This window comes from Numenius arquata, chromosome 1 (assembly GCF_964106895.1).
Source record: "Numenius arquata chromosome 1, bNumArq3.hap1.1, whole genome shotgun sequence".
NCBI lineage: Eukaryota > Metazoa > Chordata > Aves > Charadriiformes > Scolopacidae > Numenius > Numenius arquata.
In genome coordinates, this window is record NC_133576.1 from 61,027,074 (window position 1) to 61,042,110 (window position 15,037).

The 15,037-nt window shown below is 41.4% G+C and overlaps 1 protein-coding gene across 2 annotated transcripts in view; it reads right to left on the bottom strand.

The window, feature by feature from the left end:
- The window catches only part of CLCN4 (chloride voltage-gated channel 4), a 28,420-nt gene extending 13,645 nt beyond the window's left edge, over positions 1-14,775 (bottom strand). Inside the window, exons 1-6 of one of the 2 annotated variants that reach the window (XM_074144199.1) lie at positions 14,629-14,775; positions 14,129-14,228; positions 7,811-7,998; positions 2,101-2,223; positions 315-521; positions 143-223 (exon numbers count right to left, since the gene is read on the bottom strand). In XM_074144199.1, the coding sequence (XP_074000300.1) occupies positions 143-223; positions 315-521; positions 2,101-2,223; positions 7,811-7,998; positions 14,129-14,228; positions 14,629-14,772 (843 nt within the window). In that variant the 5' untranslated portion in view covers positions 14,773-14,775. The remainder of the gene's footprint in view (positions 1-142; positions 224-314; positions 522-2,100; positions 2,224-7,810; positions 7,999-14,128; positions 14,229-14,628) is intronic. The other variant, XM_074169163.1, reaches the window with a different exon arrangement.
- Between the last annotated feature and the right edge of the window lie 262 nt (positions 14,776-15,037).

Sequence of the window (15,037 nt, forward strand, 5' to 3'; positions counted from 1 at the left end):
CCTGGTTATTTCTTATTACTAGCAAAGATCATTTTTGCTTTAGAAGAAAAATAAGCATATAAATATTTGAAAAATTAAGATGAATATTAGAAAAAGGTATCAAACAAAAATATATTTATTGAAGTGAACTTCCAGGTCTCACCTCTTCCAGACTAAAAAGCACACCTCCAATCGGAGCCCCAAAGGCAACAGAAACACCTGCGGCAGCTGCAGCCGAGAGCACCTACAAAGCAAATATTTAGGTACAAGGCATGAGACTTTGAAACACCAAGTAGCTGGACAAGGAAATTAGAGATGATTTGAACCAAACTCACCTCTCTCCTCTTTCCTTCATTCTTGCTGTACTTTGAGAAAAGGCTGCTGAAGAAGTTTCCACAGCAACAGGCCACATGGACTAACGGCCCCTCTTTCCCGAGGCTGAGGCCTGAAGATACCACCAGAACCAAGGTGACTGTTTTGATTAAAAGTGTCCACTTGCCCAGGTAGCCCCTAATAATGAACCCACTCAAGATGGTTTTTATCTGGAAAGCAGGAAGAACATGTTGAAGAGCTAGAGAAACCTCTTCTACTCTGAACTTGCAAACTGAGTTCAAACCCCAGCGGAGTTAAAAAAACAAATGCAGACTGCTTGAAAAGAGTCAGTGATGGAGAGAAGGAAATTGTAGGTAGGGTAACTTCCCACAGCAATATCAGAGCAGGGGTTAAGCAGACCACATTTTTACTGTTGTTACGGGTGGTCCCCTGCATCAGTAAGGAGTCTTACAGAGATCAATAGAAATACAAAACTTTTATGTACCTCCTTGTCTTACAAGATCAGAGTTAAACTAGACCCAACTTTAACAAAGCAGAAAAAAAGCAAATAAACAGCCACAGACTTTTTCAAGTTAACACAATAAAAAAAAACAGTTCTAAATTTTTAGAATGGTCATGCCATAAAAGCATGCAAGTATGATGAAATGAGAAAGTCCAAGAGATCTTGTTTTTAGACATTTCCTTTTAATTTTGCATGTGAGTGGCTAGAATAGAACACAATGCATGTGCATGACACAGAGGCTGCAGGGTAGGATTTGGGTTTGGACTGGAGCCCTGGAAACAGGCTGGAGCTGAGCATCACCTCAAAAGAGAGATATATCACTTGGAAACTAAATTTACAGTTAACTATGAAAACTTTCTAAAAACACTTACAGATATGTCAAAAAAGTAACACACATGACTACATTAAAACATGGAAATTATTTAAATACTTCACATAATTTGTAGTGGGTTTTTTTTTTCCTGATTGGCTATGAAACATTTGGTGCTTCTCCTACAGATGAAGAAAAAAAGTATGCCAAGATTTCTAAAATTTGTATGTTTATTGTGTCTGCCAGATTCCTAAGTAATAATCCCAGTAATTATACAGCACTTTCAGCAAGAGCCTGCCCTGATTTCAAAAAATTTGAGTAGCTGTGATGCTTGAATTACAAGGTTCCTCTTTTAACAGCTTAAATATGGACTGAGGATCCATATGTAAAACATTGAAACCCAAGTAGAGATTTTGGCTGCCATAATGCTGTCATGTCAGCATGACATTCTGTACAAGGACACAATGTCCAGAAGATGGACAGCCAGGCACTTTTCAGGCATCTCAAACGATGGGCAACTTGCATCTTCAGTAGTTTAGGAAACCTAAGCTTTGTAGTCCTCCCTCTTTATTTTATTTTGGTTTACTTAAAGCCTAGCCTAGAAAATTACTGATTTTGTAACTGGCCCAAGCAGTTTTGTCCAAGGAAAATTTTCTACAATTTTCTAGTGAGTATGTGTCTCGGCCACAAAGTGATGTCCATAAGGTGATGACTGGGAGTCGTTGATTTTTAATTCAAGCACTGGCAATGAAGAAGTATGTACATTACCCTGTCACAGTGGCATTTGAATATGAAAAATTTAGATGGGCACCATAAAGGCATGTCAGACAAAGGAATGAAGGCAGATGAGATGGAAAGAAAATCTTCTGGTTCCTACGCTATCTCATAGTACAGTTCTGGAATGGGAAAAGGCGACACTTTATCTTTTCTTTGTTTTGTTTGGTATTTGGATATTCATCCACAAAGAGAAACTTACCTCAGGGATTCCAGAGCCACAGGCGTAGGGAGCAAACACTCTGACCAGGGAGACTGCCAGGAAAGCAAAACATAGAGCCCACATAATGTATAGAAAATAGTTTAGAATGTAAGCACTTGCACCCTAGAAAAATAACAGTAACAAACATTGTTAGATAAATGCAGGTTGGTAAATCTCACAGTTCTACTAGGAATCATGATGGTATGGAGCCTGGTCTTTTCATTTATGTGGTAGCTGCTGCTTTTCCTCAGGAAGGACAAGTGACTTCATACACTCCAACAATTTTATTACTGATGGAAAGAAGCAGCCTACCAATATATACCCAACCCAGTCCATACAGTCTGTTTGCAAGGGACCCAAACACCTTCAACAGAGCGTCTTTCAGGCACTAAAAAATTAAGCCAACCACAAAAAGTTTGAAAACGTCAAACAAATCTGTCATAAGGGAAAAGTAATTGGTGATAAAAAAGCACCTCATGGAGGAATCTGCTGTTTCATCCTATGGCAGGTGACAGGGGATGAGACCCTGATACATCTTTTTCTGAAGGCTGGCGTTCAACGGTCAGCTGTCCACAGATGCTGATCTTTTCTAACGACATCCCTGGGTATATCAGTAGCTAGCTCAGTTCACAAATGGGAAGGGTAAAACCATAAATAAATCCTTTCCTTCTCTATGACGCTATCTATGACATGGGTGGAAAATCATTAGAAAACACAACAGCTTGGCAGATCCCACTCAGACACATCTCAGTCATTTTTGCCCTGATATTTTAAAAGTATCCCAGTCAACAATAAAACCTATCTTCGAAGTCAATAGTTTTACTTTACTGACAGAATGGAAATGCTAATGACCGTTAGCGATGGTTGACTGTGTAGTGCCATAGTGAAAGCATAGTCAGCAGTGACCTTCAAGGTTTCTACCTGTCTCCCATGGTCAATTCAAAACTGCTGTTAAAGTCCTTCTTAGAATACCCCTCCCTCTTCACAAACATAATTTTTTTGATTCATTTCAAAAATCCTACCTACACAGACAAAACAGAAGCTAGTCAGAGGCATCAAATTGATACAAGGAGCTTAACCCTTCAAACAATCTTCTCCAGCGACATGACATTACAGAATAAAAAACAAGATGAACCTCAGTGCATGAATTGGTATGAATCCTTCACCTCTAAGTGAACTCTTCCTACCGGATGCAATCCCAGCTGCTCAAGAACATCAGGGCCCCTGTCTTTGCTCTGCAGGACAGCAGCCTGGATATCAACGTTATGATAAATCAAGTGGGAAAATAGGCATTAATCAGTTGTATCGTGTCTGCAGTTAACAGAGAGGGCCAGGCCCAGTTCCCAGTCGTAAAAAACCTAGAGCTGAGAAGTCTCTCTGTTTGCAAGCCTGCCAGGAATCAACCTTTAACTGCGTGAACGCTTGCTAGCCTCATTTCCCAGGTCTGTGTCCAATTGAAAAGACAGTAAGGGAACCACTGCCCTTAACCTTATGGATATATTTGGAAGAAGGGCAATTTGTTAAGGTTCTCTTGCGCTTGCTGAAATTAGCAACTGGCTTTGCTGATAACAGCAGAAGAACAATATGATGCCAACCCCCAGTGCCTTGAGACTAAGCAGTCATGGATCACACGCTTACAGTGATTGACACACGTCTGTAGTAACCATGGGTCTTTGTTGCTACAGCTGAAGATGGCCTCATTTCCTCATGAATGTCTTCTCCTGGTGCTTTCAATTGCAAACAGCTATGGCAATATTTACTCTTCCACTAGAGAAAACTCTGGATACGTTGCCCCAAGGCAAAATTCTCCTGTCAATGTGAACCTGGAGTAATTCTAAAGACCAATGCCATTATATCAATTTGCCCTACAGTATTGAGCAAAAGCTGTAGTTTTGCTTCTAAATTCACTGGAGTCAAATTAACTTTGTTTCTTTTTACTTCCTCTTGTTTCACATCTCAGAAGTCACATGAAAACTACATCAGCTCGTTACTGCAATCACACGTACACCTACAGCATTGTGGCAGGACCCCACAAGTCTATATGGCCAGTTCAGCCTTATCCATTGGGACAACCGTCATTGTTACATTTTCCAGATACTAGGAATTCTGCAGGTCCAATTTCAGGAGTTTGTAATGATTAATAATAACAAAACCTTTGGGAAGTGAAGCAGTAGTAACTCAGTATAGCAAGTGGCTCATTTCTCATTTATTGCATGCCATTAATAAGGCCCTGAATGAGTAAAAGTCTTAAGCAAGTACACTGAAATCAGAGACCAAAACTGCTCATCAGCAGAGATGATTCTGCTAAGACCTTTTCCACTAGTGGCTCATAGGACTCATCATGGCAGCAATAGTAATGAAACATGCAGGGGAACTGAGAAAAACTTTGTATTTTAGTTTGCAAGACCTAGCAGTATTTTAGATCTGATGTCACTCATATTTAGGTAGAAATGGACACAATTGAAAACGACCCTCACGAACTCAGAATATACTGAAATAAAACATCCCTCAGGATGCCGTACATGGCTGACCAATGTTTTTTTTTTTTCCAGAGGCTGAGAGCTCTACTCTGACTTGTCTTAGGATCTCACAGCTTGCAGAATCCCTGCAGTGAACGTTACAAATTGGAAAGTGAGTTCCAGGTACAGAACTTGCAGGTCTCAGCTTAATGACAGGAGATCCAGAAGCCCTGGGATGAGAATCCAGTCCATTGCTGGATCCAACGTCATGAGCTGTGGAAGACATGGGGCCCTTTCCTCTGCTTTGGATAGATGTGAGGCACTAGAAATGGTGTCCTCGGCTCCAGTGAAGTTGAGGTTAGGACCAACCTGGATCTGCAGAATAGGGAAGCTCCAGGGCACCAGACACCGGCTAGAGATCTAGTTGAAGTGGATGACACCTGATGCGCTTTAACACACCCACACCTCCAGTCACTTGGAGGTTTGTGAAACTCTCTTGCATCACAAAACTCTTCAATTGCTCTTTGGAAGCAGTTCAAGACCAGAAGGATGACGATTACCATTGGCCCACAAAACAGCTATTAGGGAAGTAAACATAGCCTGGTATATTTCAGATGTGCTATTATGTTTTCCATTATAATTTATATCAAGATTCTGCTTTGGGCTCATTTTATAGGAGGACTAGAATGAAAGCAGTTTTCAAGAGATGCCGTAGGAAATGTCACAATTCTTAGTGAGAACATATGTACACGGTTTATCATAGCCATAAATCGACAAAACCACAAGGAAGAATTGATCTAAATCTTAGTCCTCAAAATGTCAAATTTAGTTGGCAATGATGAGAAAGAGTCACAGTCATGCATAAAATGAAGACTCATCTGACCAGAGAACCTTTAGGGAAACTGCTCAAGTACTTTTTATCTAAAGTGTCCTCCAAATTAGTCCTTCTGCGCACTGTGCATTTTATAGGGCTGTTACGCAAATATCAGGCACAAATTGAAGCAACATACCAAAAAAAAAAAAAAAAAAAAACAAACCAAAATTATCTTGAAATGCAGTTAAATTCAGTGTATTTTGATCCCTCCTAGAGTCCTCCATAGCTACAGGAACCATGCAAAACTTGCCCATATTATAAGCCTTTTGCTACAAAACAGACTTTTTTACTTTCCATATTCATATTTTTGTTGGGCTTTGCCTGGGATTTCAATGTAACAGTAATAGACAGCTATATTATTAATATTTACAGCATCCATTGGGCCATGGCAGCCAGAAACCCACAGATCTTAGGGGCCCATTTGTTTTGAGAGAGAGGCTAAAACTAAGCCAAGATTAACCTTTCTTTCCACTGTGACAGTACACTAGGGGTTGAGAAGCCCAATTTGAATACAAAGTGACTAAAGTTTTACAGTGCTCACCTACTGATTCCTTTCTTACAGGCCACAGCATACAACAGCCATGACTGCTGATTTCAAGTAGCAGGTGAAAGCAATAAATTTTCTTAAGGATATGCTCCCTTTATATATTCCAGCCTTTCAGGAGTAACAGTATGTCAAACACATGCACAGGATTTCCAAATCCCATAACAATTGTAACATTCCCCTCTTTTTTCCCTTCCCACATTTTTTTGTTCTCTTAAATTACAACATCATCCCAAGTCCTGCAACTTTATACCAGGGTAGTATTTCTTCACTGTTACAAAGACACAACCACCCAAAGCATCTGTTGATGAAGACCAGTGCAAACCTCTAGCAAAGGGGAGCTTGGCATTGCGGGTTGGCAACCATGCAGAGAGATTTCTGCCTGGGATCAAATGGTGGGAATATGCAGGACCAGCGAGCATCCTGCTATTTTCACTACAGTTAATTAGAACTATGGAAAATTGGGCTATACATATTCACAGACACTCTCATCTAGTACTACTTGTACTGTAAACCTAAAGTGAAAGGAACATGAACAAAACTTGTACGGCAATGAAAGTGCCCTCAAACACTTCCTGCAGGACCAGACCACCTCCACACTGGAGGAAGATCCAAGACACTCTCTCCAAGTCACCCATTTTTTCATTGCCTGGCTGGAGACTATTTATCCCTTAGAAGTATATATTTTCGTGTCCTATTATTGACCAAACTGCATTATTGGATATTTTTTAAGAAGTCCCATTACATACTTCAGTATCCCATAAGCCAGTTCTCTTCAAAACCACATTCGTCCCACCTCTATGTCATATTCAATTTTTGTCATATTCAAGTCACCTCCAGAAATGGGGGATTTCTTTCAAGACAATAATTCTGCCCAAAAATTCAAGTTGCGAAGGGATCAATATTATTTAATACATCAAATAGCTCAGGTTGAAAATAAAATGTCCTTTTCATATTTTCTATAAAAGTATAATCTGCTAAAAGGAGTCCAGAAAACCTTCTTTTGATGTCTTCAAAATGAAACTTTCACCTGCTTTGCTCTGCAACAACATTCTTTGTATTTAAAATTTCTACAGTTTAAAAAAAAAAAAAGGGTAGGGTAGGGTAGGGTAGGGTAGGGTAGGGTAGGGTAGGATAGGATAGGATAGGATAGGATAGGATAGGATAGGATAGGATAGGATAGGATAGGATAGGAAAAAAGTTCTTAAAATATAAGTTTCATGTCAATCCAGATCAGCTTTTTCCCTTTCTGTCCTCTCCCCCTGCAATTTTTTTATTTTGGCCATCTCCCAGGGCACCTATTTTTTCCATAGCTTTCAGTGCCAGCTAAATATTTTGCTATCTGGTAAAGAAACTGATTGCAAGGGTATAACATGTAGTTCTAATGCAGCTCCCACTACTACTCACAGCATTTGGGTACATAAAAAAACATCTGCAATCACAAAAATTTCCATTTAAATGTATTTGTCAGGGATCATCTTTATTGTCCCATAAAATAGTGTTTAAAAGAAAAAAAAAATTGGATAGCAGCTCAGGTCCCCCAGTGATTATATTATGAGTGTTATGAAACACTTTTGGTTTAATATTGATAAAGAGCGAGAGCAATCTCACAGTTTTCCAATTTCCAACATACATGACACTGAAACAATGGGATCTCTCCCAAGTTAAGCAGATATTGCTTGTGGAAAAGTCTTTTTTTTTTTTTTTTCCCCCCAATGCTTTCAGTTCATTACTTTCTCTTTCAGAGAAACTCTGTGGAGGGAACATCAGCAAGTATGAAAAAAGGGCATTCCCCGGCCTGCTGCGACCCCAGCCTAATCAGGTCTCTCGTACCTCAGACTGGCTTACAAGAAGTTCAGACCATTTCTGCCACAGGGGACATTTGTCCCTGTCATCGAATGTAGTTTCATTAGATGTCCAGCAGCACTGCTCGTGGCTGTACCAGAAGGCAGACAGGCAGACACCCTCTTTCAGGTCTGTCATCCAATCCACAGCTAAATCTATCACTCCGGCTAATGTGCCTGGAAAAAGAAGTACAGAAAAAGAAACCGTGGCATTAAAAAATATTAAGTCGCAAGGAAAATGTGTCTAATTATAACATCAGCAAAACCCCATGATTTGGGGAAGCAGCTGCAATGTAAGCACAAATATATCAAACAACAGGGGGTGCGAGTGACTTCGCAAACAGCCACACCAACCTGTTGTCTGACCTTCAGTGTTCTCTCAGAAAGCTTTTATTTCAAATATTATTAGTTTCATACTGACTACTGTCAAATAGGGAAGGCACAACTGAGATAGGGCCTGATCCTGAAGTTTTTCCCAGGGAGGTGCACCATTTGACTGAGATCAGCAGGCCTTCATGTGAGGTCTCCACATACACACTAAACTGCGGGTCTCAAACCATACTGCATATTTCAGGGGTAGGGAGGAGGAAGATACGTCACTCTCTCCAACTACCGGACAGGAGGTTGTAGCGAGGTGGGGGTCAGTCTCTTCTCCCAAGTAAGAAGTGATAGGACAAGAGGAAATGGCCTCAAGTTGCACCAGGGAAGGTTTAGGATGGTTATTAGGAAAAATTTCTTCACCAAAAGGGTTATCAAATATTGGCCCAGGCTGCCCAGGGAAGTGGTGGAATCACCACCCCTGAAGTATTTAAAAGATGGGTAGACGTGGTGCTTAGGGACATGGTTTAGTGGTGGTTTTGGCAGTGTTAGGTTAATGGTTGGACTTGATGATCTTAAAGGTCCCTTCCAACCTCGACTATTCTATGATTCTGTTTTCCTATGCCTTTACTGGTCCCAGCACCTTTTAGAAGGATGATTTCAGTACAGAAACAGTACAGATGCCAAATTCTGACCTATGGAGTTAACGGAATCGGGTTCTTGATGTATACATCCATTAGCAATGCAAACATGCAGAGCAAAATTATCCTTCAAATCTTCTCTGTACCAAACTAACCCTTATTTCAGTTTTCCCTGGTAATTACACAGAGCTACAGCGACACTCGGTGGCCACCGCACACAGACGCGGGTAAACTTACTGTGGCCAGACCCCGGGGTAAAAAAAAAAAAAAAACAAAACGAAAAACAACAACCTGCTTTTCTAGGACATTTGCTCATCAGCGATAAAATCCTGCCCCAGCACCCTCAGAGCAGATGTGTCCTCAGGACCGCACCACCAGCAGGAACAGGGAGGCTGGGAGCAGCCAGAACACACAGACAGCAGACCTGCCTTCTGTCCCCAGGCGCATGGTTTCTGGAAAGCATTAAACCACCAACTGATAGAAAATTTACTTGGTGTTTTCCAAACCCTAAATACAATGGAAAGTAGAAGCCAAAAGCATTTTTGCTGATAATCATTAATACAATTTCAGGAAACTGTTCATCATTTTGAACAGAATTTATCAGTACATTTCAGTAGGATTAAAACACTGGGGGGAGGGGGGGGGCGGAAAAAAGTGGTTTGGAGAATGCAAAATGGTTTGGTTTTATGTTTCCAAAACTTTTAGCTTTGTGGTTCCTGCTAAGAGTGCAACTACACGAAGTAGGGGTGGAGGCTGCTCCTCTTTTCCCTAGCAGCTGGGGTACATAGATGGGTTAAAGAGGCAGTTTATTTGACATTGAACTAAAGTTTTCTGCTTTTCAGTTCTGTGAAAGAGGAAAAAAAACCCAAACATTTCAAATAATTCACACAAATATAACGTGTTTTTTATTCCATAGAAGAGAAAAAGTACCACCAGTGTTCACAGAGCCTTCCACATAAGTGTATCTTCACACTCCCTTAAGAAGGATACTTGTCCCTCCACGAGAGTGATGTCACTCAAGGTAGCAGTGAAGAATATTTCTTGTATAGGAATGATCTGAAGAACTATACAGATGTACCAGACAAGATGCCCAAAAAAGGCTGCAGAAGGGAGTAATGATGTCTGTACCAATTATTTTCTTTCCTGAAGACCTTGCCCGTCTCTTGCTTACTTTTTTCTATTTTTCCAAGTTTCTATGGAAACAACAAACTGTATTCTTAGATGATGATAAATCACTGCTAGTAATGTCAGCAGGTGTAGCTTACTGAGTTTTTGCAGTTTCAGGAAACTGTACAAAGAATCCTCACCCCTTGGACATGAGCACCAAACGCTGCTCTTGATGGACCTTTATCATTCTCTGTAATTACCCCAGTCTTCAAAGCTCACATCACACTTACCCAGGCAATTGAGTATTAGTGTCACCTACCAGAAGGCGCAAAGGCAGGCAGGCTTTTGAATGTTTTTCCCTGATAAAGTTAACAAACAAAAGTTTAAAAATCCCTTTTGCCAAATGCTTTGGGATCCGCACAAGGAAGAAAATGCTACATGTACTTTACTACACATGCCTTACAGAGAAGAAAATCATGAGAGGGGAGGGGCAGCACTTGCAGGATAATAGTGCAATAGAGAGTGCTTCACAAGACACATGACTACGGCTAGAAATTTTCCAAGTTCTGAATCTTTTCAACTTTAAGTGAAATGAATGGAAGTTGCAGACTGTTCAGCATCTCAGAAAATCAAGCCTTTAATTTCTTGTGCTTACCATGGCTGCCCAGACTGTAATAGAGCATAAGTTTATCTCCCTACTTCTTCCATCAAAGGAACTGAACTTCCCCCTTCTATGTAACCTCCTGCCCAGAATGAAAAATAACAAATCACTCCAAACCCAGGAAATGCTGAGCTTCATTTTCGTTATTACCCTTTTACCTCTCTCCTTTTCCTTTGGTTATTTTGGCCAATACTCATTTGTTACAATGCCCTAATGAGAATGCTAAAAAATTTGCTTTAAAAATATAGTTTTCCTGATGTACCTGTGCCAAAAACCAGCATCACCCAAGTGGCACAGCACTGAATTACAAAGGATATTTTTGCACATCCAGCTCCAGTACCAGACCATTTTAGCATTAGTATCATAATACTTTTTGTCACATAGCTTTAGAAAACAGAGACTCTTTTGCTGATCTATAAATAGCATGTACCTTCAGTTGCCTAGGAGTAATGGTTAGATTGAGGGATGGCCACTGGTCTGCAGGCAAGATAGGCACAGTAAAAACTCAGAATTCCTTTTAAAAAAGTGCCTAAAAATTTGGGACCTGCACCTAAAGTTTTTAGGTTCATTTCCCCATACATTGCTTTGTATTTCTCCAGAAAGTATGCAAACTTTCTGACTGAGACAGGCCCAGGTAGTGCTCAGCATCTTTTTCTGAAGCATCATATGAACAGTTTTTATGTCATCTGCATACCAAACAGCATTCGTGGGTGTTACTCCTCCTTCTACCTTCCTGAAATGAGCAGGTTCTGGCTCCCAAGACCTCATTTCCAGAAGCTCCTTAGAGCCTTTCCAGCCACTTGACAGTGTCATACACCATCTTCTCCCTCCATGTAACACCTGAGGGTTTGAGGCCCTGTGGGTACATGGCTCTGAAAGGACTGTGGTTGCAACAAGGGGCTCTGCCCAGGATAATTTATGTGTGCACACTCTCACAAAACTTTGGTCTGATCCCAAATGGCTGCCATTACATTCTTAATACACTTTAGTATTAGTCAAAACATATAGCTCTAACTCAGAAGCTGGCCCTGCTGTGAGCAGAAAGTCAGAGCAGACCCCGTCCAGAGGTCCCTTTCCCACCTATGCTTTTCTGGGACTAACACCTGATGCAGGCTCAACGACACTCCAAAAATGACATGAGTCATACTACCACATGGGATGGTCCTTTCCTCCCTCCCATCAGTAATATTTTGATTGCTTGTGGCTCTGTGGTGACCAACCCTGCTGAGTCCACTGATCAACTGAAAATTAATGTGGCCAAAACCCATTTTTTCCACCAAGTCAGTTCCCAAATTTACCTGCCCTGTGCAGCTGCACATGCACAAGGCAACGGGGCCCGATAGTGGGGACACTGGAGGGCAAGGATTGCTCCTTTTGGACACATCAGTTTGTGTTAGCTGTGGAGGTGCAGGCTGTGAAGTGTTGCAAAACCTGAAAGATTCAGTTGACCAAATTGATGAGATTTAGGCTTTAAGGTCAGCTAAACTCACTTTAAACTCCTGGACCTGGGTAAATCATCCAAGTGCCTTTGGAAACACATGGAGGCTCCTGCCATCTTCTTCCCCAGGCATCCCACCTTGCTGCCCTCCATACCCAGCAAGGGGGCAGCGGGGGCAGCAGGGGCAGAGTACTCCCCAAAACCCTCACACCTTGGGTACTGCTGCTTTCCTCTTCCTCTCCCACTTCTCTACCCCTCTCTGCTTTTGGCAGTGCCTGGACCCAGCTGTCCAAGAGCTTACCCTGTGTCCATGCGGCTGAGCCTGGCTGCTCCTCTCAGAGCAGCAGTAGCTTCTGCCTGTTCAGCAAGAGAAGAGGGACTATGAAGAAGTTGGGCTGGTCCATGCAACCCCATGAGATCACACGGGTGCCCTTGTGGCAGGCTGCCTTCTCTGAGCAGGCAGAATTTCAAGTAGAGAGGGAAACAACACAAAGTGCCTCTTGACTGCACCACCAACCTCACCTCCTCCCTCCTCAAACCTGGTTAAGAAACCTCATCCACTCATCAATAACCTCCCCCCCCACAACTCATCACAGGGATGTTGAACCCCTCACTGAGTTTGAGATGGTAACTCTCCGTCTTTGCACTGTACCAGAAACGCTGAAGGCATACAACACGTGTCGTTTCAACATCAGGCAGAAAGAGTCTACAGGGCTCAGCCCAGATGACGAGCATGCAGGTAATGTTCTCTAGCTGATTCACAAGTCTTTATCCCAGTTTAAAACCAGACTAATTTGATTTGACTCTTTGAGGTAAAAAATGTTGCTCTGCACCCTTGTTATTAAAAAGGTTGCAAAAGCTAACACATCTCAGCTGCAGCTGGCCCTCGACCTCTGTTCCCAAGCTGGACATACCAGCATTAGACCTTATCAGACATCAGCAACTTCGCTTTCGACAACCTTGAGGATTTCAGCATGAAGTTTCATTGCAAACTGGAACTAAAACAAACTTTCTGGGATATTTTTACTAAAATGGGAGTGTTTGAGTGTATACCACATTCTCTGTATTAGTGAGGGGATTACTGACCAGCTTGTGGGACGTCACTAGAGGGCTTGCTCTAACTTTATTTGCAAGCAGAATTCTCCATCCCAGATGAGGCCAACACCAGCCTTTAGGCAGGCTTCAGCTGCCCTGGTAGTACACAGTCTATCAGACTCTCTTCCCATCTCACGCTCCCATCAAAGCTTTTGTGGAAACAAGTCTATCTCTACAAAATAATATAATTTGCCGAAACTGTCACTTCAGCTGTGTTTTCTCAAGAACGTTCCAAGTACTTCTGAGGCTCCTGAACAACTCTAACAAATGTATTAACTTGACAGTTGGTAAGCAGGAAATCCACACCACTTGGAAACTGTGAAACTTCACATTATGCTTTTACCAAGCAGTATGATACAAGAGCCCCCTGACATCACTGCAAAAGCATAAAAAATGGCAGCTGTTTCAACTTGGTAAGAGAACTGCAGCTTTCCAAGTTGGAAGATGTGCTAAACTGAGCAGAAGACAGGAGCAATTCGGGGAAATTAATGAATTTGCCATCTGAGTTTGAGCAGGCTGTTAAATATGTAATGTCTGTCTGGCCTGGAAGCAGATCTGAAACTGAGTCTGAAACCGTATTTTCCCTTCATGCATATATAAAGAAGATAACCCATTGGATATAGGAATTTACAAAGCTCCCCTTTGAGTGTCTGCAAACAAAATTTTCCCCACATCATAATATATACTTGCAGAATTAAACTAAGTGAAGATAGGGAAAAAAATCCTACCAATAAAATTGACTTCTGTGAATCAAAGATTCAGAAAATCAAAGTAGCCCATGGAGTGTAAAGCACTCAGATGTGTACTTCCAAAAGGAATAGAAAAATCCCTCTACTGGTAAACGGTGTTTTTTCTAGGTCAGCACTCAGCAGGAGAGTTTGCAAGTGGATATTTTTATTAAGGATTATAACTGCAGGGATGCATAGCTGTCTTTTTAGCTTGAAACATCAGTGGAGAGACAAACAAGTAAAAAGAGAAGCAGATGGCACTGCATCAAACTTGGATGAGATGGTTTCAGGCAAAACTGTAATGCTAACACACACATACCTGCCAGTAGTCCTATGAGAAGCATTACAACCCATCCTGACCAGGCATCCAGCAAACTCTTGATGAACTCCCATATGGACTCCTTACTTTTACTTGTAATCTGAAATTAAACATATAGAGAGACATGTTGCTGATTCAGGCTGACCCAGTTTTAGTGTATAATGTTTAAAACAAAAAACATTTAACCTCCTAGAAGGTATATACAGAAGAAGTATATACTAGTATATAGTATATACTAGAAGTAGAAGTATATACTAGAAGTTTCTCTACACTCCACTCCCCCCAGTCACAGTCATTTTTCAGGAATGTTCTGCTGATTAAGTTGCCAGAAGCCCTTCCATATTTACAAACTGAAGATGTACCACTTACATATTTTTTAGAAGTCCTGAAGTCATACAGCAAGGTAGGAAGCAGTAAACTCTGGAAAACTGCTTGTTTTTCTCACCACCAGAATGTCTGTAACCCAGGGGCTGCGATGCATCAAAGCTGGAGACCTTTACCTTTCTGTGGCGGTCAGTGTCGCGTGATTTCTCCCGCAGCCAGTCGATGGTGTGGAAATCTTCGTAAGTTCCAACGTCGGGGAAGGGCTCATCCAGAAAATCCATCAGGTTGCCAGAACCATTCATGTCGCCTGCATTGACCATATTAGGGTCTGTATGTAGAGGAAAAACAAGTATGTCAATAGATTCATGCGGCTTTGCCAGACATTTCAGAATCAAGTTTTCCAAAATATCTCCACAAACCACAAAGTCAAGAGAGCACAAGTCAGCAGTCCTGGTGGGCACTTACTGAAATCTATGCGTTACCACTAGAAAAAGTATTTTGCTGAAGAATACTTCAACTGCCTAGCAAACCCTAAAAAGTACATACAAAAAGAACAGTGTCCAAGTGCAGAAATACCAGCTTTCC